The 27,359-nt window shown below is 49.8% G+C and overlaps 1 protein-coding gene across 1 annotated transcript in view; it reads left to right on the top strand.

Moving 5' to 3' along the window:
- The first annotated feature begins 470 nt into the window (after window positions 1–470).
- The window catches only part of DLGAP2 (DLG associated protein 2), a 111,845-nt gene continuing 84,956 nt past the window's right edge, over window positions 471–27,359 (top strand). The window contains exons 1-2 of the mRNA XM_019921235.3: window positions 471–514; window positions 15,639–16,708. Coding sequence (XP_019776794.1) covers window positions 15,707–16,708 — 1,002 coding nt within the window. The 5' untranslated portion in view covers window positions 471–514; window positions 15,639–15,706. The remainder of the gene's footprint in view (window positions 515–15,638; window positions 16,709–27,359) is intronic.

Below are 27,359 nucleotides of genomic sequence, written 5' to 3'. Positions count from 1 at the left end.
CCCTGCCGGGATGCAACAAGGGTGACGGGGCAGCTTCGCCCCCATTCAGTTCATCCATCTACGGGATTAAACCTTTTGCGAGCGTCAGCTGAGGGGAGCAGGAAAAAGCAGCGTGGGGCCCCCAGCACCTGGAGCAGGCGAGGGACCAGTGAGCGCTGTCCTGGATAAAGCTGCGAGCAGGCCGAAGGAGGACAGCTGAAGTCAGGGCACTGGGGGTCTAGCCGGAACTTGGACCCCTGAGCCGTTTGACCCTGGGAAATCGCGTTCTTAGAGCAGTGGTTTTGTCACGTGTCAGCTGTGGATGATGACCCCCTGACCCTTCTTCGCCGGCCCAGGTCCCTCTCACCCAACTCCCCGCCGTCTGCACGTGCCTCTCTCTGTCACAGAGGTTTCTGTTTGCTCACATGCTCGTTCCTCCGCTGGAATGAGCGTCTCAGGCATTGCTGCCTCAGAACAGGGACGGTCCCAACACCTGACCGTGAGCTGGTGCCCTGTGGATGCTGGGCGGCTGAGGGTGAGGATGGGTAGATGGAAGAATGTGTGAATGAATGTGTAACTGTCAGAGCCGAGACACTCTGTTTACGTTCACAGGAGGGATGAGTGAGTTTAGGTGGAGGGTCTGGGGAAACACCCGTGGGAGGAGAAAGCCTGTGCAGTGGGTCTTCAAGGCTGGGTGGGGTCCAGTAAAGTGCGGAGGGTCACGCAGAGAGAAGCACCGCCCTGGGAATAGGGGGGACCTTGGAGGGAAGAGAGCTGTTCGCCTCGCGGGAGAGCATGGATTCAGGCTGATGCAGGTCCCTGCGGAGGGCGTGGCCCTGCGTGGAGTGGGCGGGGCACGCAGGCTTCTGGCAGAGGGAAAGCACCCCCTCGGCCAGGAACCTCTTTGCAGCCTGCAGGCTGCCCCCTCCTCTCTCCTCCCTTCTTCCTGTCCTTCCTGGTTACCCTGCCGTCCATGCTGAATTCTGTCTTCCTTTTATCTCCACCTAAATCCACCCAAAATACACTTCTGCACTAACGCAAAGCTCTACAGTGCGTTCAGGAACTACTTCATGCCGCAGAACTCTTCTTCCTCCGCAGGCTGTATTGTGCCTCAGAAAGGCTGTGCCTTCTTCTCACCGCCAAACGCGCTCCCCCCACCATCCGAAATTCCCTGGAAACCAGACCAGAGTTGAATGGAGGGAAAATGGAAAGCATGTTAAGTTTGTTTCGATCCCTGTGCTGCTCTCGGTTTAAGGCTCAGCGTACGACCCGGTAAAGCTCTTTGTAAGGAGAGGAAAGTTCTTCCCGGGTGGTGCTCGCCGTGCAGGGGCCGCGGGGGATGGAGATGCTGTGACCCTCTCCTCCTCCTGAGGGTGGGGGCGGCTCGCGCTGCCCTGTCTACTGAGATTCTGCCAGGTGCTGTGACCCCTCCTCTAGGAATTCGATGTTACCCTCATGATTCAAACCCTGTCGTCCGAGACGGAGGCCCACGCTGTTCCCCCGGAGCTTCTGAAAGGACCGAGCTGCCCGATCGCGGAGGCCGTGCCTGCGGGGTCGGAGGACGGAGCCTAGGTTTCCTGGCGCCGGCACACACCCTCCTGTCACGGAAGGGGTTCCTCATCCTGTCTTTCAGCCTCCCCAGGATGGGATCCGACGCTCGTGGGTTTTGTTTGTTTTCGTAACAAACAGCGTTCGTGTCCAAAGGGACCCGAAGAAGCTGAAACAACGTGTGTTCGCGGGGCCCTGGCTCGGGGGTCAGAGGTGGACTTGTGGACGTGTCGGTGTTGGTTTTCACACCCCCATGAGGCTCCTGAGAGGAGGACACCTTTGTATACGGGGGTTACAACACGGTTGTGACTCGGTATTACGGACCCCGCTTTGGATGGGCCTGGAGGTAGCGGGCAGCAATCGCATCCACAGGAGCGGAGCCTGGAGTCCGCATCACAGGTGGGCAGGGGGGAGGCCTCCGAGCCATGCTGGGGCCCGGGCTCAGGGCTGCCACTGCCCCTCTGAACCCCGTTTCCTCACGGGGACACGCCGACGGTGAGCTTCGGGGGAGGGTGGCATTGGGGGGTCACACTGCCCACGTGCCGGCATTTCCGCCCACCCCCCTGCCGCTCCCTCCACAGCCGACGCCACAAGCTGGAGGCTTAAACCACAGACGTCTGTTTCACACGCTCTGGAGGCTAGGAGTCCAAGGCCAGGGTGCCCGGGGGCAGAGGGCCTTCCTCGCTGTGTCCTCCCCGCTTCCCCTGAGGACACCAGTGCTGCGGGTCAGGGCCCTGCGGGGACCTCATTTAACCTTTAGCGCTCTCCTCACAGGCCCCGTCTCCAGACTCGCTGGGGGTCTGAGTTGCGACCTGTGAACAGGGCACGCGTGTGCAGGGCACTGCCTGTAGCCGTCCCCTGGGCTGGGGCGTGAAGGAGGCCTGAGCGCGTGGCCTCATCCCCTCTGGTGCTCACAGCTCCAGAGGCTTCAGACACGCCCCTCTGCCGCTGCTCGGCTCCGGGGAGTAGACCAAGTCCGTGCAGCCTCCAAGCTGCTCTGCCCGCAGGTTCCACCCTGTGCGTGAATCCCCGCCAGGCCCCTCCCCGGCCCAGGCCCGACCCCTCCCAGACCCCGAGGCCCACGAGAGGGGAGAGGCTCACACACACACTGTCACCCCTCCCGGGTTGGTTCGTCTGCGTTTCCCTCCGTCCCTGGCCTGCGGCGTGCCCCTGGTTTCTGTCACCTGTCACCGCCTGCATCTGGGCAGGTTCTGGGACATGCAGGGTGGACTGGTGACTGAACCATGAGGTCAGGTCAGCACGAGAGGAGGGGGACGACAGAGGCTCTCACCGCGGACTCCCTGCCTCGGCCTCTCCCCCTGGGCCGCTCCGTCCGGGCATCTGTGACCCCACGAGAAAAAGAAAAACACCTGGATCACGGCCCAGACGCACCTCCTCCGGGCCTGTCCCGTCTCAGGTCAGGGAGCAGCTGAGACGGACAGTACCAGGGGCCCAGGGAGCTGACCTGCATCTGTAACACAGGGGAGGGTCTTGAGCCCCGCAGGCCCGAAGACCCTCAGCTTAAGAACCGTGGCAGCGTTAGCGCCCGGGGGTACGCGGCTGTGCCTCTGAAAACGGGTTGAAAGCGCACAAGCTTTGAGCGTTTTTTCCCTTGGGGGCCGTGATTTTACAAAAGCAGAATTTAAAAAAAGAGTTAAAGAACAAGCAGAGAGAAGGGCCAGAAAAGCTCGGCAGCGGAGCCGTTTCAACAGTACTGCCCCCAGTGCTTCACAGTTTGGAAGCGGCGAGCGTTTCATACAGAACCTTCCCTTCAAAAGGCTCCAGCTGCTGGAAAGTAGTTCTGTGATTCCAGCAACTCCAGCCTAGAAGCTGGTAGAGGATCTAAATTTTGCCTAAGAACCTTGGAGCCCTCCCCGCGAGTCCTGCCCCTGGCAAAGCCCGGGGCACAAATGCTCTTTATTAATTTTGCTTGTTTACATATTCATTCAGTTACCAGCCATGATGGAGACGTGACAGTCGTTCAAGGCCCCCCCCCACCCCCGCCCCCAGGTACACAGTGACTCAGAGGTGAAAGGCGCTAGTTGGGGACACAAAGCCACAGGGGAAGACTTGACCAGTGACAGCAGTGCCCCACGTGAAGCCGAGGGCAGCGTCTGACATTTACGGGTTGGGGAGCTGCCACGGCTCCAGAGACAGAGTCCCACCGTGTCCGGGGTAATGCCTGGGGACCGCGCTTTGAAATGCTTCCCGGGTGAGACTGGTGCATAGCCCAGGTTTGAAGGGCTTTGAACTGTTTGGCAAATAAAGGCAAAACCACAAATGGGTGAGGAAATTCAAATGTGCGTGAGCTGTCAGACCTTGGGTAACAGGAGTGAGGAAAGCGCTGGCCCCCAGCTCGCTGGATTCCTGACCCTGCCCCCAGCGTCGCCGGAGTGCGTTCGCGCTTCCCCAGCCGTTGTCCGCCGATGACTCAACAGCTCTCATCCGTTTACTGTATAACTTGAACTAATATTATCGAACCACTTAAAGTTAATTTATTCACTAATTTATTCCTCATCTCATTTTATAAGAATGTGATGCGTGAATAACAAAAACATGATGAAATATAAATGCAAATTTGAAATCATGATCTGAGAACTTTCAGTAAGAATGAAGGAGCAAAGAGAAACAAGTGCCTGTCTGTGGACCCCAAATTGGCCCTGAGCTCTCTAGCAGTCGAATTAATGGGACTCAGCTCAATCACCTCCGTCCTACCACGGAGAGAGAGGACGTTTAAAAGCAAGCCAGCAAGCATACTGCTTTCCTAAATTTTACTAAACAGGTCTTTTACTGAGTTCTAAACACATGAGGAAAAATTTTTAAAGCGAACTTTGTATATATTCAATTTTGTGTTTTTATGTCTTCTTCGTATATATTTATTCAGTTATAAGACGTTTATGGGGATATAGTTCACCTACCATACAGTTCACCATTAAAATGTACAATTCAGTGTTTTTTGTATTTACAGATATGTGCGACCACCACTGCAGTCACTTTTAGAACCTTTTCATCACCCCACACCCTGACAGTCACCCCCTATCCTCCTGCCCCAGCCCCTGACATTCAACAATCGGTTTCCGGTCTTACCTCTTCTGCACACTTCATATGAGTGGAATCATGTAACATGTGGTCCTTTGTGATTACCTCCTTTCACTAGCGTAATGTTTTGAAGGTCCATCCATGCTATACGGTGTTCCCATACTTAATTGGTTGTTATTGGAGAATAATATTCCATTTGGATGAACATAACCACTTTTGTACATCCATTGATGGGCATTTGGGTTGTTTCCTTTTTTTTACTATTACGAATAACCCTGCTATGAACATTCACATACAAGTTTCTGTGGGGACACCTGCTTTCATTTCTCTGGGGCATGTACCTCATGTTTGAATTCCTGGGTCACATGGTTACTCTGTGTTTACCCTTCTGAAGAACTTTCCAAAGCGACTGCATCATCTGACACCCCCCCAGCAGGGAATGAGGTTCCATTTCTTCTGTATCCTCATCAGCACTTGTTACTTTGTCTCTTACTTAGACATCCTAGTGATGTGAAATGGTATCTCATTGTGGTTTCAGTTGCATTTCCCTGATGGCCAGTGATGGTTGAGCATCTCTTCCTGTACTTATTGGCCCTTTGTGTATCTTCTTTGGAGAAATGTCTGTTTAGATTTTTCGCCCATTTTTATTTGAACTATTTGTCTTTTATAATTACGTCGTAAGAGATCTTTATATACTCTAGATACAATTTCCTTATCAGATACTTGATTTGCAAAATCGCATTCTCCGGGTTGTCTTTTCACTTTCTTGGGGGTGTCTTTTAAATCTCAAAAGTTTTCAATTTTAGGGAGTCCATTTTATCTATTTTTTTCTTCTTTTCCTGTGCTTTTGATGACATATCTAAGAAAGCATTGCCTAATCCACATTCACAAAGAAGTACATGTGTGTTTTCTTCTAAGAATTTTATACTTTTGTGCCTTTCTTTGGGTCTTTGATCCATTTTGTGTTCATTTTTGCATACGGTGTGAGATAGGGTTACGACTTCATTCTCATGCAGGTAGAAATCTGGTTGTCCCAGCACGTTTTATAGAAAAGACTACTCTTTCCCTAAATACTCTTGGCACCTGTACCAGAAATGAATTGGCCATAGATGTATAGGTTTATTTCTGGACTCCCAATTCTATTCCATTAGTCTATATGTCTATCCTTATACCAGAGTCACATTGTTTTGGTTACTGTAGGTTTTTAGCAAGTTTTGGAATTGGGAAGTGTGAGTCCCCCAACTTTGTTCTCTTTTTGCAAGATGGTTTTAGCTATTTGGGGCCCATTGAATTTCCACTGAATTTAAGGATTGGTTCTTCCACTTCTGCAAAATCGCCGGCAGGAATTTCCATAGAGATTGCATTGAATCTGTGGGTCACTTTTGATAGTATTGAATTCTTAAAGATATTAAGTCTTCCAATCCATGAATATAGGATGTCTTTCCATTTCTTTAGGTCTTTTTAAATTTCTTTCAGCACTGCTTTCTCATGCTCAGTGTACAAACCTTTCACCTTCTTAGTTAAATGTAGACACAGGTATTTTATTCTTTTAGATGTTATTGTAAATGGAATAGCTTTCCTAATTTCCTTTTTGGAAATTGTTAATTGCTCATATGTAGAAACACAACTGATTTTTGTGTTTTGATCTTGTATCCTGTGAATTTGGGCTTGCACAAAAAACCCAAACGATCTTTTAGGCCAACCCAATAGTTCTGTCTTATAGTTCTGCCAAGATTTTCTGTTTCTTCTCAAAGTAATTTGTGTGTTTCTTTGAGTTTGTCCATTTCATCTAGGTTATCTAATTTGCTGGCATACAATTGTTCATCATATTCCCTTATAATCCTTCTTATTTATATAAGGTTAGTAGTAATCCGCCACTTTGGTTTCTGGTTTTAGAAATTTAAGTCTTTTTTTTCTTTTCAGTCTAGCTAAAGGTTTGTCAGTTTTATTGATCTTTCTGAAGAACCAACTTTTTTTTTTAACATCTTTATTGGAGTATAATTGCTTTACAATGGTGTGTTAGTTTCTGCTTTATAACAAAGTGAATCAGTTATACATATACATATGTTCCCATATCTCTTCCCTCTTGCGTCTCCCTCCCTCCCACCCTCCCTATCCCACCCCTCTAGGTGGTCACAAAGCACCGAGCTGATCTCCCTGTGCTATGCGGCTGCTTCCCACTAGCTATCTATTTTACATTTTGTAGTGTATATATGTCCATGCCACTCTCTCACTTTGTCACAGCTTACCCTTCCCCCTCCCCACATCCTCAAGTCCATTCTTTAGTAGGTCTGTGTCTTTATTCCTGTCTTACCCCTAGGTTCTTCATGACATTTCTTTTTCTTAGATTCCATATATATGTGTTAGCATATGGTATTTGTCTTTCTCTTTCTGACTTACTTTACTCTGTATGACAGACTCTAGGTCCATCCACCTCACCAGAAGTAACTCAATTTCGTTTCTTTTTATGGCTGAGTAATATTCCATTGTATATATGTGCCACATCTTCTTTATCCATTCATCTGATGATGAACACTTAGGTTGCTTCCATCTCCTAGCTATTGTAAATAGAGCTGCAATGAACATTTTGGTACATGACTCTTTTTGAATTATGGTATTCTCAGGGTATATGCCCAGGAGTGGGATTGCTGGGTCATATGGTAGTTCTATTTGTAGTTTTTAAGGAACCTCCATACTGTTCTCCATAGTGGCTGTACCAATTCACATTCCCACCAGCAGTGCAAGAGTGTTCCCTTTTCTCCACACCCTCTCCAGCATTTATCGTTTCTAGATTTTTTGACAATGGCCATTCTGACCGGTGTGAGATGATATCTCATTGTAGTTTTGATTTGCATTTCTCTAATGATTTATGATGTTGAGCATTCTTTCATGTGTTTGTTGGCAATCTGTATATCTTCTTTGGAGAAATGTCTATTTAGGCCTTCTGCCCATTTTTGGATTGGGTTGTTTGTTTTTTTTGTTATTCAGCTGCATGAGCTGCTTGTAAATTTTGGAGATGAATCCTTTATCAGTTGATTCACTTGCAAATATTTTCTCCCATTCTGAGGGTTGTCTTTTGGTCTTGTTTATGGTTTCCTTTGCTGTGCAAAAGCTTTTAAGTTTCATTAGATCCCATTTGTTTATTTTTGGTTTTATTTCCATTTCTCTAGGAGGTGGGTCAAAATGGATCTTGCTGTGATTTATGTCATAGACTGTTCTGCCTATGTTTTCCTCTAAGATTTTGATAGTTTCTGACCTTACATTTAGGTCTTTAATCCATTTTGAGCTTATTCTTGTGTATGGTGTTAGGGAGTGTTCTAATCTCATACTTTTACATGTACCTGTCCAGTTTTCCCAGCACCACTTATTGAAGAGGCTGTCCTTTCTCCACTGTACATTCCTGCCTCCTTTATCAAAGATAAGGTGACCATATGTGCGTGGGTTTATCTCTGGGCTTTCTATCCTTTTCCATTGATCTATATTTCTGTTTTTGTGCTAGTACCATACTGTCTTGATTACTGTAGCTTTGTAGTATAGTCTGAAGTCAGGGAGCCTGATTCCTCCAGCTCCGTTTTTCGTTCTCAAGATTGCTTTGGCTATTCAGGCTCTTTTGTGTTTCCATACAAATTGTGAAATTTTTTGTTCTAGTTCTGTGAAAAATACCAGTGGTAGTTTGATAGGGATTACATTGAATCTGTAGATTGCTTTGGATAGTAGAGTCATTTTCACAATGTTGATTCTTCCAATCCAAGAACATGGTATATCTCTCCATCTATTTATATCATCTTTAATTTCTTTCATCAGTGTCTTATAATTTTCTGCATACTGGTCTTTTGTCTCCTTAGGTAGGTTTACTCCTAGATATTTTATTCTTTTTGTTGCAGTGGTAAATGGGAGTGTTTTCTTAATTTCACTTTCAGATTTTTCATCATTAGTGTATAGGAATGCCAGAGATTTCTGTGCATTAATTTTGTATCCTGCTACTTTACCAAATTCATTGATTAGCTCTAGTAGTTTTCTGGTAGCATCTTTAGGATTCTCCATGTATAGTATCATGTCATCTGCAAACAGTGACAGATTTACTTCTTCTTTTCCGATTTGGATTCCTTTTATTTCCTTTTCTTCTCTGATTGCTGTGGCTAAAAATTCCAAAACTATGTTGAATAAGAGTGGTGAGAGTGGGCAACCTTGTCTTTTTCCTGATCTTAGTGGAGATGGTTTCAGTTTTTCACCATTGAGGACTATGTTGGCTGTGGGTTTTTCATATATGGCCTTTATTATGTTGAGGAAAGTTCCCTCTATGCCTACTTTCTGCAGGGTTTTTATCATAAATGGGTGTTGAATTTTGTCAAAAGCTTTCTCTGCATCTATTGAGATGATCATATGATTTTTCTCCTTCAGTTTGTTAATATGGTTTATCATGTTGATTGATTTGCGTATATTGAAAATTTCACTGACTCTCTCTATTGTTTCTTATTTCATTTATCCCCACTCTGAGCTTTATTATTTCCTTCCTCCTGCTAGCTTTAGATTTAGTTTTCATTTTCTATCTATATGAATTTGAAGATCAGGTTTTGAATTTTGACAGAGAAGCCAGTTGGGGGTTTGATGGGGATTGTTGAATCTGTAGGTCATTTGGGGGAATATTCCCACGTTAACCATTTTAATTCTTCCAATTTATGAACATAGGATATCTTTATTTTTTATTGAACTATAGTTAATTTATAATGTTGTGTTAATTTCTGCTGTACAGCAAAGTGATTCAGTTATACATTCGTTTTTGGGTATATTTTTCCATTTGCTTAGAGCAGCATTAATTTCTTTCAGCAATATTTTGTAGCTGTCAGGATACAAATCTTGAACTTTTCTGTTTAATTTTTGAGGAAAAAATTAAAGCTCCTTTTTTAAAGGAGCTTCAGATAGGCTCCTTTTGACATGGTGGGCCCCACCTTTCATACCTTCACACGTTACATACGGGAACAGGTCCACTCGGCTCTTGCTTTCTGGGTTCCCTGACCTGCACTTGTGTCGCAAGGTCCTGGCAAGATGGCCAGGTGGGCTGCGGCTCCTGAGGAGTCGTGAAGGGAAGTGGGCTGAGCCAGTGCTGCTGGGGCCAGCGTGGAGGACACAGGAGTGGCGAGGAGGACAAGTCAGCAGGCAAAGGGAGTGGCGGTTCCAGGGACCACCAGGGAGGCCTCACGGCTTTGCACAAGACCCAGCTGAAATTTCTGAGGAAATGTTGATAAGTTCCACTAGTTTGGGGAAAATATATCCTTCTTTATTTAGCAGGCAACACCGTGGTCCACTGGATAAAGTTTTTGCCCCTTCATTTTGTCTTCCTTGGGTTGTTCTTTCCATTTAGTTCAGCGGCCCTCTCCCTCCTACAGGATTTTCCTTCCCAAGTGAGGGCAGGGGCAAGTGACGCAGTGGAAGGTCTTTCCCTCCCACCCCCCCCCCCCCGATGGGGGATAAAATCAGAGGCAGATGCAGGCAGGCAGGCAGCTTGGGTGTAAGTGAGCTTCCGGCAGAGGGAGACAAAGCTGGTTTCCTCGGGGGAAGGACCTCCAAGCACCTACAGTGGGGTTGGGGAGGGCCTGGCCATGCCTGTCTGTACCCGGAGGCAGGGGCCTCCACGCTTTCCCCAAACACCTGGGCCTGGGCCCCTTGCTGCAGTGTGTGTCCAGCCTGGGTGGCTCAGGCTGGGCTTGGTGTTGGAACCACGAGCCTGGTTTAACCAGAAAGGGCACAGGGGCCCCCTCCATCCTCCCTATCCATCAGCAGCCCAGAGCTGGGATGCTGGGGTTCCGCTGCAGCTCTGATATGAGAGTGTACCTGTGCGTGTGTGTGTCTGCGTGTGGTACCACCTGGGGAGCCTTGCCCAACTGCCCTGCTAGCCTTGGCCCCCTCAGCCTGCACTGGGGACAGGCACTGCTCCCAGGGGGCCGCCAGGAGGGTAAAGCCTGTGACACGGTTCACACACAGTGAGCACTGCATCACATTAGCTGTATTTTAAAAGGTTTCATTCCACCACTCAAAATATATTTTTTAGACTGGGTATGGCAACAGTCGCATGAAATCCAGCAGTAGAATGTGCATTTACATCCTAGCTTGAATTCGGGGAGACAGTTAATGACGATGATAATTGCTCTTTTCTTTTGCTTAATAACAAAAAAGGGTTCAGTGAATAGCTGTAAGTCAGGAAGCTAAGACGCCTTCCGCATTTTGTGTTTGTTACCTCACTTTCACAAAGGGAAATGACCAGCCCCTAAGGTATTTGTTATACGTTATGTAGACTTATTAAAAAACCTACAGAGTACAAGCCCTCATTATATGTTTTGGTATCACCATTATTTACGGCGGACTATTATCCTGTGTGTTGTCCCTGTTTTATTTTTGAGAGGTAATGTGTAAGCTTCCACGCCTATGTCAGGGAATTCAGGGGAAATGAGAATATTATCGACATGTGGCATAATCAAATTTAATTCATTTCAGTTAAACTTTTCTCTTTGATGCTGTTCTTTTATGGGGCCGCATTCATAGTGTAGCTTGCAGGCTAAACATTAGGTAGAAACGGGATACGTGAGTGGAGCAATAATGGGCTGGCTTTTTAGTATGGAGGAAGATTAGAATTGTATTAAATTACATGTTAATGGAAAAATAAAGCAAAAGATAATAGGATGCCAACTTTACGCTGCTGTAAAGTCTAGATGACAGAGCACAGTTTGTGCTGTTTATCAATTGAATACTGAATTTCCTTTGAAAACTTGCTTTTAATTATATTAAAATATAATCAGAAATATCCTTTCCTGATATATTGAAGCGCTCCAGTTATAACTTGGCTGTGGAGAAGGACAGACACTGTGTAGCTATTATGGGATGGCCACTCCCATGAGACAGAGAAGCACCTCACACTGGGATGAAGCAAAGCTCTGTTTGGAGATAAAGGGCCCACGGACCCTGGAGTTGGGGACCGTTTGCTCTGAACATGCAGGAGAGAGTGAGAGACAGCCCCCTGGGATCCTCAGAAAAGGTTTACTTTCTCTCCTGCTGTCAGTTGCTCCCAGGTTGCCCCTAACTTCTCAGGGATCCGTGAAACCGGGTCCCTTTCTTCTAACGCGTTCCCACATCTGAGCTGGCCTGACAGGTGGCAGTTCTGGAGCCTGAAAAGGGGACCTTTGGAACCCACACTGGTGTCGAACCCAAGTCCGTGTGTCAGATGCACAGTGAGGCCAAACAAATCGAAAGGTCAGAGTTTGGAGCAGAGAAGGTTCATTGGTCCAGAGGCGACAACCAAGAAGATGGGAGACGTAGGTTTGTCTGATGCGTGTTACTGGCTGGCCTGAGCATGAGGTTTTTAAAGGCAACCTCTGGGGTGAGGGCTGCAGGGACCGTGACTTTCTGGTCGGTGGTGAGGCAAGAGGGTGATGCTCCAGAAATCTCAGTCCTCAACCTCCTGGTTCCGACCCGTCTGGGGTCTCAGCCTGTAGTCACCCTCTTCCACCCGGGCAGGGGTCCTAGTTTCTGCAGAGCAGCCCCAAGCTATGTGTCAGATGGTAGGTACATGCCTTGAGGAGGAACTAGGACTCTGTTTTATCACTGAACTATTGTTTAATCTCTCATTACCTTTCTTGCTTGACTGATTTTCCTTTATTTCTGCAATTCCCTCACTTCCCTAACTAGTAACTGATTGAGTCTGCTCTTTGGGACTCGTGGAAGGCCTAGGAAACGAAAGCCTTTTTCTACCAGCAAGAAACGGGGGACACAGCAGGGCCTGTGTACCTGGGGGGCCCCATGGGGTCCTGCTCCATTTCCACACCTTGGACCAGTCGCTGGGCCAGTGTCCTTGGCAGGGGGTGACGTTTCCCTTGCGTGGGTCACCGGGAGAGCTGGGTGGGTGGTCATCAGGGAGAAGCCTCATGTCTCTCAACTTTCTTCCCTGTTTCGCACAGTGGCCCTTGGAGGCCACTTTGGGGGTCAGGGTGGGTGGCTCTGTGCGTGTCTCAGGCGAGGCTCTGTGAGTTAAGGGTGAGTGGGGGACACTCTTGGAGGAGGACAGTGGTGCCGAGGCAGGCAGTGGCCCTGCAGAGAGGGTGTTGGACACCGCGGTGCGTCGGGGCTCAGACAGCTTCCTTCCTGAGGAGACGAGGCTCTCACGCGTTGAGAAGGTCCCCTTATCGTCCCTTTCGGGACCCTCAGCCTGAGGACAGCGCGCAGGGGGCCCAGGCATGGTCTGAATTGCGGTGGGTGGTGCTGGAGCCGAGTCTCGGAGAGCAAATCCTGGAGGAAGCACCCCAGGCTGGGGAGCAGAGCGTGGAGAGGACCTGCGGAGGAATTTTCAGAAGGAGCAGCAGTTTGATGCGACGAAGCACAGGATACTTCCCAGGAGAGCTGAGAGATGAACCTAGAGGGAGGGGCTCTGCCAGCGTATCTGGTCACCACGCAGCTCGGAGCATCCGCTCTGGGCCTGGCACAGGGCTGGGGCCAGCCGGTAGCCTCAGGGAGCCTGCCATCCTGAGTCTGTGTTTCCTGCACATGCTATAGACAGTGTATGCATATTATACACAAATATATGCATTAAGTATACATGTTATGTGTGCCTATCATATACTATAATATAGAAGCTATTTCGTGTGTATATTATATGCATGCTATATACTATATATGCATATTATATGTGAGTATATGCACTACGTATATATGTTATATGTGCACATTATACACTATAGTAGGATCTATTTCCTCTATATATTACATGCATGCTATATACTATACATGCATGTTATATACAGATATATGCATTATACATACATGCTATATGTGCATATTACACACTCTAATAGGATCTATTTCCTCTATATATTAGACACATACTATATATGCATTTTATATATGGACATATGCACTATATATACATGCTATAAATGCATAGTATATACTATAATAGACTGTATTTCCGGTATACATTACATTACATGCCATATGTGCATATTACGTACTGTATATGTATACTATATACCAGTGGTCCCCAACCTTTTTGGCACGTGGGACCAGTTTTGTAGAAGACAGTTTTTCCACGGATGGGGGAGGGGGGGTGGGGATAGTTTCAGGATGATTCAAGTGCATTACATTTATTGTGTACTTTATTTCTATTATTATTACATTGTAATAGATGATGAAATAATTATACCACTCACCATAATGCAGAATCAGTGGGGGCCCTGAGCTTGTTTTCACTTGCCACTCACTGATGGGGTTTTGATTTGAGTCTGCAAGCAATTGATTTATTACGGTCTCTGTACAGTCAAACCTCTCTGCTGATGATAATCTGTATTTGCAGCCGCTCCCCAGCGCTAGCATCAGCGCCTCAGCTCCACCTCAGGTCATCAGGCATTAGATCCTCATAGAGTATGCCACCTAGACCCCTCACGTGCGCAGTTCACGGTAGGGTTCGCGCTCCTATGAGAATCTAATGCCGCTCCTGACCTGACAGTAGGAGGAGCTCAGGCGGTAATGCGATCGATGGGGAGCGGCTGTAAATACAGATGGAGCTTCCGTGGATCACCTGCCGCTCACCTCCTGCTGTACCACCCAGTTCTTAACAGGCCGTGGACCGGTAGCTGTCTGTGGCCCAGGGGTTGGGGACCCCTGCTATATACTATAATAGTCTGTATTTCCTGTATATATTATATGCATACTATGTACAATGTATGCATATTATATATGATATATGCATTATGTGTACATACTATATATGTATATCATATGCTATAATAGAGTCTATTTCCTTTATATATTATATGCAAATAACATACTATGTATACATATCCTATATGGACCTAAACATTATGCATACATGGTATATAGGCGTATCATATGCTATAATAGAGTCTGTATTTCCTGTATAGATTATATTATATGCATATTATGTACTAGGTTTGCATATTCTATATGGATATGTGCATTTTGCATACATAGTATATAGGCATATCATATACTATAATAGAGTCTGTGTCTCCTGCATCTGTTTGATGACCAGTTGGAAGCAACAGAAGCAGAGACGCTGGAGCATCAGGAAGCAGAAGTGGAGCGAGGGGCTTCTCTAGCAAAGCCTGGAATCCAGTAAACCCTGGACTTTATACATGCTGACCCAAGAGAATTGAAAATGGTAACAATTACAGTCATCATAATGTAGCTAAAGATAATCATTGAGTGGGTCCTCCTCCTGGACCTCTGCTTGTTGCCAGCGCGCAGTTGAGGTGCCAGAAACCTGCCGGGAGTCCCACGCTAGTGCTGGCAGAACGGGGACCCTAACCCTAACTAGTCCATGCCCGGAGGCCCCCGTTTCGACCACTGAGCTCAGCTGTCTTCCTACCGGGACCCCCAGCAGCGGCAAACCCAGCATCCTGCAGAGGTCGGCTCTGGTGGTTCGGGGATCTGTGTCTAGTAGTGCAGCTCACAAAATCAGACCTTTCTTCCCCGACGTTTCTGAGTAGAATCGTACAGCTCAAAGTCAACCATCTGAAATAGGAAGTCAGGACATCCTGGTTCCATCCTCACGTTGACGCGGACGGTGGCCTTGAGAAAGTCACCCCCGCTGCTCGCCTGCATAGCGAGGACACAGCTTCAGTAAGTGGTTCGTGACCAGCACCCTAGCGTGTGGTGCGCCAGCCCACCAGGCAGTATCGCTGATGAAATACCAGGTGTGATTTCTCAGACTTCTTAAACTGAACCACAACACGCAAGTCTAGTTGAAATGTAACTTGGTTTTTTCCCCCAAATTGTTCATCTGTTTAACGCCACAAAATCTTGCTGTCAGGAGACCTGATGAATGTATTAGGCATTAAGTATTCGTAGTTGTCAAACTACACCGGGGAGTATCGAAGTTACTTTTAATGCTCTTACACTTTGGAGCGGGCGATGTGGTATAAAACAATGATCGTTCACTTGAGCGTCCAGACCAGGAGTGGCCACGGGCTACACATAGTCCACGTGTAGAGGGAAGGGTGTCAAGCGAGGGCTCCCGTCCGTGTTCCCACCGAGTCTGACACGGTGCTTCTGTGTTCTCTCGACAGACCAGCCGCACTCATGGTCCCCGACTCAGCACTTCAATGAAGACAGGTACTCCCCTGCACTGAGGGCTATGAAAGGCTTACCCGGGAGTCGGAACCAGCCCCCGCTGTGCTCCGGCCACACCTGTGGCTTGACGCCCCCCGAGGACTGCGAGCACAGCCACAGCTACCTGCACCGTGGCCCGGAGGCGCGGCAGCCCTACCTGCTCAGCCCGGCCGAGAGCTGCCCGATGGAGCGTCACCGCTGCTCCCCGCGGGCCTCCGTCCACTCTGACTGCGTGATGCTGCCGGTGGCGCTGGGAGACCACGTGTCCAGCAGCACCTTTCCCCGGATGCACTACAGCTCCCACTACGACACCAGGGACGACTGTGCCGTGGCCCACGCTGGCGCCAAGACCAACCGGATCCCGGCCAACCTGCTGGACCAGTTCGAGAAGCAGCTGCCCCTGCACAGGGACGGCTTCCACACGCTGCAGTACCAGCGCACCTCCGCGGCTGCCGAACAGCGCAGCGAGAGCCCTGGCCGCATCCGCCACCTGGTCCACTCCGTGCAGAAGCTCTTCACCAAGTCCCACTCCCTGGAGGGCTCGTCCAAGGGCCACGTCAACGGCACCAAGGGGGACGGCCGGGCGGACGAGCACGCCCACGGCCACCACTCCAAGCACAGCAAACGGAGTAAGAGCCGGGAGCGCAAGGCCGAGGGCCGGCACCGCTCGGGACTCAGCAGCTGGTGGAGCTCGGACGACAACCTGGACAGTGACAGCACCTACCGAGCCTCCAGCGTGCTCAGCCGTCACCCCGCCGACCCCACGGCCCACTGCTACCCCGACGCCCTGGCCAGCCCCTTCGGGGACCTCTCCCTGAGGATTTCCAAGAGCAACAGCGACGTCAAGTGCTCAGCCTGTGAGGGCCTGGCCCTGGCGCCGGAAGCCAAGTACATGAAGCGCAGCTCCTGGTCCACGCTCACGGTGAGCCAGGCCAAGGAGGCCTACCGCAAGAGCTCCCTGCACCTGGACAAGCCGCTGGGGCCCCCGGAGCTGAAGCCGCCACTGCGGCCCTGCCACTACCTGCAGGTAAGGGAGGGCACTGCGCGCCGTCTCGGCAGGCCGAGTGGGGAGCGCCCTGGAGGACGCCCCGTCCTTCCTCCAGACCGTAGCCCTGGGTACGACGGGCCAGGATGTAGCACCGGCCACAAACGTGTGTCGGCCCGTGGTCGTGCTTTCCCATTTGAAAGTGGCTGGTTTGGTCCAGGGGTGAGCTTGAGCGAGTTCGCAGGTCTTACTCGACAGCAGCATCTTTAAGCCCAGGAGCATGATTATGGAAGCCACATGCGTTCCCCTGGGGTGTGGGTGAACTACATTCACCAAAGGCAAAGACAGATTAAAGGCAGTGGCTGGCTGGAGGTGGCATATTGTGAATTCTCTGTTTTAGATCATTCCCTTCTCCTCTGGGCCTCCTAACCATGCCACCCCCGAGGGAGCTAGGGGAGCGCCACCCACTGAGAGGCACCCACCCCTTTTAAGAGGCCTCTGCAATTACTTCTGTCAGCTAACAGTGCTGTTAGCAAAGCTGGAAAGTCTGAAGTTTTCCTCCAGTGTATGTATAATTTGTATTCCAATTCACAATCCCTTCGACTTGGCCGACAGCAGTTGCTGTAGGCTGTGCTCTGGGTTAGAGAAATCCTCACGGAATAATGAGTAATAGCGCTAAATGCTGGCTGAGTCATCAGACGGTCAATTAATGGAACAGATAAACAACTGTGAATCTTTTCGGGCGTCAGGTGGCTGCAAATCATTCTAGCAACTCCAATTGCCGTCCTGGAACATGGTCCAAAGCCCAGGGGTTCTGTTTGCAAAGGAAATGCTAACCAAATTGCTTTTATAGGAAGATTTATTCAAGGAGACAAATTGGCAGATGGATAAAATATTATTTTTGTAGCAATGGGAGAGACTTAAATTTTGCTTGTAGTTAGCAAATGCCAGTGATATATAAATATGAACATTTTACCTGTACATCTCTAAAGAAATATGACAAGTGCATCCAGGGCCCAGTCTAGTCATTGTGAGAGAAGCAAAACTCTCCTGTTTGTGTACGTGTTTGGACCTGGGAAATCTCCAATGCAGTGTCCCCTGAGCACATCAGGATGGACCTGCAGCTGGGGTATGGGGCCCCTGGGTGCCTGACTCAGTGACCTGACTTTTCCACAACACTTCTTGGGGCACCTCTTACCCCTCAGGGCCTCTCTCTTAAATGTTTTCTGTCCCCTCTCCACTTACCGAACATCTGCTAATCATGGAAACTAGTAATCCGATATAAAGGCAAGAGTGCAACATAATGAACCCCAAACACTCATCACCCAGCCTCGGGAATGATCGATTCAGGGCCAGTTTTGTCCCATCGGTACCTCACCTGCCTTCCTGTCCAGGTTAAGTTGAAACAAAGCCCACACAGCCTAGGTAGGTGTTTCTGTATTTATCTCTAAAAGACCCACACTGGAAGGTAAGGGCTCTTCCTTTGGAAGCACAACTGCGATGCCGTTAAGACATTACGGAATCACAGTTCTTCAGAGTGTCAATATCTGGTCAATGTCCAGGGTTCCCTGTCTGCCCGCAGTTCTCTCTCACAGTGTGTTGGCATCGGCGTCCAGATCAGGGGCCTGTGCGGGGTGGGGTCACCTGTCCATGAAAAATCTGTTGGTTTCTCCTCTGTCTCCTTCTCTTTGCTCTCTCTTGCCACCACTGTCCTCCCCAGGGATTTTATTTTGGGGGGTGGTTAGGAACCCATTTGTCTGACGTTCCCCGCAGTCTGGGCTCCAACTGTGGGGTCTCGAGGGGTCACACAGCCTCATCTCGGGCCGTCGTGTTTGTCAAGCGGTGGTCGGGCCTCCACCATCAGCCCCCCCGCCCGTGGTCCCCCACTGCTAGCGTGAGAGTCACTAAGGACCTCGCCTGCTGGAGCGAGAGGGTCGTCCGTCCAGCCGCGGCTCCAGCAAAACCCCGTCTCCAGACGTCGGAACATTCGTCCTCGTATGAGAATGTGTGAGAAATGACACGTGACTGGGTCCCGTGAAAAGTTGTGATTCGGTGGGACAAGCCCCGGTGTTAAATGACATCACGCAGGCCCGCAAACCCCCCAGGGCCTCACTCGGAGTGGGCAGTCGTAGACCCAGCCGCGTGGTCCTCGTGAAGGGACACTCTGGGGGCCACTCACGATGCAGCCTCAGAACAGTCTGGACCACGGTCGCCCGCGGTGGGAGCCACGTCGCAGGCAGGGCGGCACCACGGGGCCCCAGAGAAACGCGGGTGAGGCGCTCACTCAGGAGACGGGTTCCCACCAAGCGCCCCCCTCCCCGGGGCCCCGCTGGATCACGGGGGGATGGGTGCGGGGGGAGATTTGAGGCCAGGAGCATCGCGAGCTCCGCCTCCTTCCCAGGCTCCTTTGTCCTGTTGGCCTAGGACTTCCAGGACCTTGTGCTACAGGGCTTCACCGTGCTGACTGCGTTACGCTTTCTGGGGAAGGATACAAAACTCTGGATCCTCGCCCGCGCAGATTTATTTCACAGCCGGAAGGTAGGGGGATCGGAAGAATTTCTCTGTAGATGCTACCGTAGGAATAAGATTTACAAGAACAGAAGGGAGAAATAAATGCTCGTACGCTTTTCTTTTTCCACCAAAAGCTAGAGAGATTTGGAGCTGAACAAAGGATTGCTTTTCACTTTTACCTTTGGTTTGTACAGAATACATAGTTAACATTAGAGCAAGAGTCTTTATGTTTTTAAGTAGGTCAAAGCAGACAATAGGCAGAATTGAAAGAAAATTATGGTCCCTATTATTCTTTGAAAGAGCTTGTTTTGGTAGTTTCTCCATCAGCAGACAAAGCGTCTAAGGTCAGAGTGTTAATGAATGTCACGTTAATTGGGCGGGTGACCTGCGGGGGGTTAGCTCAGGGAACAGGTGGCCCCCTTGTCATGTGCTGCCCCGGGTTCTAGGGACACGAAGGCAGGAGGTGCCCTCCTGGCCCTGATGGGAGGACAGGTGAGGGCAACTGCGTCGTCTAGAGAACACGGCGGGGACACGTGGGAACATGCCAGGAACACAGGCCTTGGCCCCCATCACATCGCACTGCAGCGCCACGTCACCCAGGGCCAGCACCAGCTCGGTACCCCCTTCTCCCGTCCTGGTCTCCTGGCCTCTCCGCAGGCCTCCTTCACTCTCCCTCCCCCCTTCCTCTCTTGATTGTCTCTGCCCGACTGGTGGTCCAGACCCGCAGGGTCTCCGGGCGACGAGGGGTCTTACCCCGGTGTCTGTGCTAATGATGCTGCTGTTCTGAAGGCAGCATCTTGTTTGGTGTTTAATTCAGGAAGAGTTCCCGTCCCAACATGACACTCCAGGGAGCCGCCAGAGGGGAGGGGCAGAAGGACCGTGGAGCGGCGAGAGCCACTGGGAAGCGTGAAAATCTTCCCACACTTGCAGAGTATTTCAGCCCCGCTCCCAACCTCTATCCCACCGAGGTCCGCACGCCCCCAGACCTGGGCACCGATCCTGCCCCACCGTCCTTCACGGGAAAGGGCTCCAAACGCTCCGTGAGTCGTGAGCATCCTCCATCCCAGAGCGGAAGCTGGTCATCAAGTTGATGAAGTACGCGGCGCGCGCACAGAAGTACATCCTACAAACACTGCATTTCCCAGCGACATTCGTTCAGTGGGTTCTGTTTGTGCTTTAGAAAAAACATCCACCTTTACCAAAGGGGGCCTCTTCTGGTTTCTGCAGTAAGCACTTCAAGGGGCCTCAGGCTTCCAGAGCCCTGGACGTGTGCTTCCACGTGATCAGAAGTGAAAGCTGACTTCTGACTAAGAGCTGAGCTCTGACGCTGACCACCTCCCACACCCTGGCTGACGTGGCCGCCCCAACTGTCCTGAGTGTGTCTCGTGTCCCCGTCCCTCCCTCCGCCTGCATTGCTCTGCTCGCCGGTCTACGACGATCTGTCTCCCCAACAGGACTCCGCACCCCCGTCACCGCATTATCCCTGCGTCTGGTGGGGTCGGACTCGTAGTAAAGCCCCGAATGAAGGAACGAGGAGGCTCATTTGTCCTGTGATGCCGCAGGACACCTGGAAGCAGTGAAAAGATGCTCAGATGTCGGTTCAACAAAGCCAGCGTCTTTCCAGGCACTGGAGGCGTCTGGGTGGTTCTGGAATCGGGGCGATCAGGAGGATGGATGCGCCCCCAGCCTCTTCTGCTCTCACGGGATTCATGACTCTTCAGGATGGTTGGAATTAGGGCTCATAAAGACCATCCAACTCCAGAAAACCAGTCATTCTGATAAGCTTCTCACAAACTTAATTGTTTCACCCAGTTCCCAGACCCCCGGAGCCCCGGGGCTGTCCCCGCCGGGAATGGCTGGCATCACGGCCACTAGATTTCTCTGGCCCCTCTGTGGGTTGGGTTACTCCCCAAACCTGCTGAGGTGGCGGGTCCCTTCCCCCGGAGTCCCCATGGAAACCCTCGTCCCTCTTCCAGGCGCTTCTCACAATCGGTCTCTTGTGTTTCCACGTGCACGTCTTGGCCGATTTCATCAGCACATAAGACACGCTCACATCATGGGTCATTTTGCCGTCTCTGTTCTTTCGTGACAGTGGATGGGTGGGTCCTGGAGAGCAGTGGGATCCCCTGGGAAGGGTTTGAAAGGAGCCATTCCCAGAGCACAGGGGAAACCATTACCATCCTAGGCCTGTGGGCAGGGTCCGGAGAGAGGGGGCCCGTGGAAGCAGGACCCCCAGCATTCGGAAGCCTGGTTGAGGCAGCTCCTGGCAGACCGTGGGCCCGAAGCTGGAGAGAGCTCTGGAAGGCGCTCTGCAACCCCCTCCACTCCCCCCGCAGTGCAGGCCCCGGCAGAGCCAACCAGAACCAGAGGCTAAGGGACCCGGACTGGCGAGAGGCTCCCTCAGTGTCAGGGCACAGAGAAGGGTGTGGGGGGAGGAGACCGGGGACCAGAGGGGACAGGAGAGGCATGGGGGGCATGACCAGCACGTATGGACAGTGCCCAGCACACGGGGACAGGGACCAGCACGTAGGAGAGTGACCAGCCCGTAGGGACGGCGCCCAGCACATAGAGTGACCAGCACGTATGGACGGTGCCCAGCACATGGGGACAGTGCCCGGCACATATGGACGGTGCCCAGCACATGGGGACAGTGCCCAGCACATATGGACGGTGCCCAGCACATGGGGACAGTGCCCGGCACATATGGACGGTGCCCAGTACATGGGGACAGTGCCCGGCACATGGGGACAGTGCCCAGCACATAGGAGAGTGACCAGCACATATGGACGGTGCCCAGCACATGGGGACAGTGCCCAGCACATAGGAGAGTGACCAGCACATATGGACGGTGCCCAGCACATGGGGACAGTCCCCGGCACATAGGAGAGTGACCAGCACATATGGACGGTGCCCGGCACATATGGACGGTGCCCAGCACATGGGGACAGTGCCCGGCACATATGGACGGTGCCGACAGGGGACTCATGTATGACCAGCACACAGGATCACCTCCAGCAGGCCGCGGCCCGCTCAGTGCATCGTGTTGAGTCCCTCATATGGTCTCAGGCCTGTGACAGGCATTTGGGAAATATTGTTGAGATAAATTCTTCACTGAAGGATGCTGGGGTTCGAGTATTTGCCAGCCGTGAGCCCGGTCAACCTTTCTGCCTCATTGATCTTGTGTACATCACCCTTTGTGGTGAGACTCAACACAGTGTAAGAAAGGCGCTTGGAAAATCATCAGTCATTATATAAACCTATAATAATATCGTGTGGGTGAATATTCTACTCTGTCCACGTTTACCAGTCAAGAAGGACGAGGGCTGTGTGTGACTGTGAATGTGCACGGTAGAAATCAAAGGAGAGCTGACGCTTGGGCTGGCGGTTCTCTCTTGTGCACGGGGGTCAGGGAAGGATGTTAGCGGCATCCCTGGCCTCAAGCCTCCAGCGGCCAGGAGGCAGTCTCCCCACCTTGGAGATGACCAAACTTGTCTCCGGACGTCACCAAGTGTCCCCGGGAGACAGAATTACCCCCAGCTGAGAACCACTGGGGTTGTCCCAAGAGCGTGAGAGTTAGAACTAGGTGGACTTGGGTTCATCAGAAGCCGACTCTCCTGGGCTGGGGGCAGGGACCCCTCTGCCTGCACCTCCTCCCCCCGGGCGCTGCCTCCCCACCCTCAGCATCCCTCCCAGCACCACCCACCTCTCAGGTGTCCGAGCTCAGCTGGGAAGCCTTTTTATGAGACGCCTTCCTTTTTTTTTTTTTTTTAATTTTTTTCTTTTTATTTTGATATAATTTTAGATTTACATAAAAGTTGCAATAATAGAAAACTGAGATATACCCTTCACCCCATTTCTCCTGTGTTAACAACTTAGATAAACATAGCACCGTTATCAAAATCAGGAAATTAACAACGTTATAATATTACTAACTTAAAAACAGATCTCATGGGAATTTCACCAGTTTTCCCCGATGTCCTCTTTCTGTTCCCACAATCTTTTAGTTATCGTGTCTCCTTAATCTCCTCCAATACATGGTGGTTCCCCAATCTTTCCTTACCTTAATGACCTTGACACTCTCGAAGAATAATAGTTATTCTGTAGAGTGTCCCTCAGTTTGGGTTTCTCAGATGTTTTCATGATGAAAGTTATGCATTTTTGGCAAGACTACCCAGAAGTGATATCGTGTCCTGTTCAGTGCATCATATCAAGGGGTACGTGATGTTTATATGTCGTAACAGGGGTAATGCTAACCTTGATCCCTTGTTTAAGTTGGTAACCTCAGTTGTTTTTGTACGCAGTGGTTCTGGAACATGTGCGACACCTTCTTGTGAAACGCCTTCTCAGGTCCTAGGAGGCTTGTTGATAGCTAACCCACGCCCTCTCCAAAGTCCATGCATTTATACCCATTGTGCGATTGTTTAAACAACTTTCCTGCCCGTAACCATGGCTCCTAAACATGTCAAACCAAGTATCCTGTTTATAGCAAATATTTCACGGTGTCTCCTGGACTATTCTAAAATGAAATTCATGTGTAACCGACCTACACACACTATTCTGAGTATAGATTTGACCCTTGAACGACACAGGTTGGAGCTGCGTGGGTCCACTTGTAGGTGGAATTTTTCAGTAGTAAATGCTCAGCACTACGTGATCCACGGCTGGTTGACTCCTCAGATGCTGAGCGAAGCACGTGGAGGACTGACTACAAGTTATCCTCGGATTTTTGGCTGCGTGGAGGGTCAGCGCCCCAACACCTGCATTGTTCAAGGGTCAGCTGTATAGGTTTGTTTACGTGTATAATGTGCCCAAACGCTAATAAAACAGAAATAAAAGGAGGGTCACTTTTAACTAAGAACATGAATTTTAATATAAAAATGTCTGGGCACATGACAAACATGTACAGAAGGAAGTATTCGGACGCTTGTTTCTGGATGAAGACACAGTAATTTAGACCTGTGGAGGGAATAGTCATGATTCACGCACCACCAGCAGATTCACCCACCAGATGGGATTTTCGGCAATGGTCCACATTTCTTGGGGAAGGATCACACCAAACAAAGTTCTCTCTTCCCTTGATTTACATGGTTAGTTGCATTCCTGAAAAATCCACTGTTCATTAAGACCATGCAAATGAAAAAAGCAAAACAACTTTAGCTTACATACAAAGAAGAGTTAGATTCAAGGCTCAGGTCATTATAGACAGAAAAGCATACAGCACACAAGCCAGTTCTTCACGGGGGTGGGATTGCGTCATGCTTTCCTGCGAACGAGCATCTCTGGCCCCCAGGATGCTGGTCGTGTCCCCCAAGTATGTGGCACTCACGGCTTCCCCCGATGGATGTCTTGGGTGGCCCTAGAGGGTGTCCCCACTTGGAACCGTTGTTGTTTATTGTAACAACCTGCAACTGAGAAGCCCAGCTGTCTTGCTGTCAATTATATTCCCAGTGGCGAGCGTGCCTGTCATGCATTTAAAACAAAACACAAAAACTTTCTGGAATGAATGGAGAAGACATTTCCCTACAGGGACACACAGCGTTTGATGACATTTTTTTCCTTGGTTTCAACACCTGAAAGAGAATATTATTACGAAACCCCGGCCCTTGTCACCCGTGCCTTGCTGCTTGAAAGGAAGAAAGGACATTTTAACCTGCCGCGTTGAAGTTTCCTTCAAGCAAGGAGCAGGAGACACTGAACTGTACACTCAACTCAACCTTAGGAAAATGCCTATTTAAACATCATAAATATCACTCTATGCAAGTAGGAACTAAAGTAATAAGTATCGCCTAATGCAGCAAAGATCACGCATGGATTTGCAGAGGTCAGTGGTCACTGTGAAAGGAAGTTCATTTGTTCGTTCATTAAAGCACTTGTGGGTTTGGGGCCAACCCTGGCCACCCTTACCTGCCATTGCAGGCTTTTGACGCTGTAATGTACCCAAGAAAGAGTTATTGACTGAGACACGGTGGCATTTTCGTGTCACTCCCTTGTTCTTTTGACAGCCTGGAGACATGTGCTTTGGAAGCGGTATTCAGAGCCCACGCTTGACTCTGGTTTACCCTCCTTCTGTATTGAAATCTCTCCTGTCAGAGACTGCGAAATTGGCGGCTTACATCAGAAACAAAAAAATACAAGCTGCTCTCATTTGTTAGTTAATTCACAAGCTGCTGGGGAGAAAATCTTTGTTTTTTTTACGGAAACATGTTTTTAATTCACAAAAACTCCATAAAGCTGCCAGTGGGGATGCATGTTTCCCGGCTCCTCTCCATCTGTCTCCTGCCGTCTGCAGCCTCCTCCCGGGAGCGCCCGGCCCATAGAGGAACCCCCGGCCTCCTCCTTCCTGGGCCTTTGGTGCCTCCCTCTTCATTTTTTTTTTTTTTAACATCTTTATTGGAGTATAATTGCTTTACAATGGTGTGTTAGTTTCTGCTTTATAACAAAGTGAATCAGTTATACATATACATATGTTCCCATATCTCCTCCCTCTTGTGTCTCCCTCCCTCCCACCCTCCCTATCCCACCCCTCTAGGTGGTCACAAAGCACCGAGCTGATCTCCCTGTGCTATGCGGCTGCTTCCCACTAGCTATTTATTTTACGTTTGGTAGTGTATATATGTCCATGCCACTCTCTCACTTTGTCACAGCTCACCCTTCCCCCTCCCCATATCCTCAAGTCCATTCTCTAGTAGGTCTGTGTCTTTATTCCCGTCTTTACCCCTAGGTTCTTCATGACCTTTTTTTTTGTCTTAGATTCCATATATATGTATTAGCATATGGTATTTGTTTTTCTCTTTCTGACTTACTTCACTCTGTAGGACAGAATCTAGGTCCATCCACCTCACTACAGATAACTCAATTTCGTTCCTGTTTATGGCTGAGTAATATTCCATTGTATATATGTGCCACATCTTCTTTATCCATTCATCTGTTGATGGACACTTAGGTTGCTTCCATGTCCTGGCTATCTGCCTGCTGCTCAAATCCCAGGAAGTTAGAGCCCAGACCCCTCCTCCAGGAGGCCTTCCCAGATCATTTCCTCTCTGTCCACAGCTTCCACTGGCTGCTTCCCTGTTTTCCCTCCACACCTGCTTCTGTAGCCCTAATTAAACCATAATTCACTTTCTTTTATGCCTGCCTTCCTACTGAAATGTACTGTCATTAGGGACTAAATTTTCTAAAGTTTACTTCTTATTACACTAGCAAGATATATGGTCCATGTAGAAAACTTAGAAGACATAAGTGTAAGGAAAAATCATTGAGAAACCCGTGGTCAGTATCTCCCAGGGATGGTTCCACATCCTTCCGGCTACGTGTCTATGCATGTTGCAGGCATATCTGTCGTTAAAGTATAAGAACACGGAGTGCATACGCTAAAATGCTCACGCCCATGAACACCCTTCGTCGGCTAAATAGCAATTCTTCTGCACAGTATCCATGGCATGCTTGTAGTAAATATTTCCCGCCACCCCGTGAGATATTATCAGTTTTCCTCCTTTGACCCTAATGAATGGTTCACAGTCCCTGGCATGAATCCTGTTGCCTGGGGACATTGCTGGGTCAGAGGCACCCACAGTCTGAAGTCTTCTGATACGTGGCTGTAAATGTTGGACCCACATTACCACCTGGCGTGAAATGGCGTGGAAATGTCTGTGCCCACACCTGTCTCCATCCTGGTAATTTGTTCTGATGGTGGAAAACTGACTTTTGGTAAGAAAACCCATGGATGAGGACCTAAATGCCCAGAGAAGCTCAGTCTTCCTTCTTCCTTGTGCCCCAAATCCTGAGAGTCAGGAGATACCTTCTATGTGCGTAAATCTACGCCCGTTCCCCGGGGGGCTGATTGCTTGCTCCGTCCCCGGGCCTTTCTCTCCTCCCACCGTGTCTCTGGCGGTTCTGCACTGCCGTCTGTGGCCTCGTGCCCGCCCGCCCACTCTGGACCACCCCCAGGGTCACTGTCCTCTTGAAACCCCCTGGAGACGGGCACTCAGCACCCGGCAACACGGAGCTTGGAAATGCCACCCACGCGGCCCCTGCTCTGCAGCTGCAGGGACTCGGCTGCGGACCCCCCAGGGCCACACAGCCCTGGGGGTCACGGTCCACTGAGGACCTGGAATCTCCACCCTGTTAAGCCCCCTCCTCTTCCTGTGTGTGGCTGCGATGTCTCCACGCGCTTCCCGTGGAC

The sequence above is a fragment of the Tursiops truncatus genome, chromosome 21, assembly GCF_011762595.2.
Source record: "Tursiops truncatus isolate mTurTru1 chromosome 21, mTurTru1.mat.Y, whole genome shotgun sequence".
In the NCBI taxonomy this organism is placed as follows: domain Eukaryota; kingdom Metazoa; phylum Chordata; class Mammalia; order Artiodactyla; family Delphinidae; genus Tursiops; species Tursiops truncatus.
This window is presented reverse-complemented; position numbering and strand designations above follow the sequence as displayed.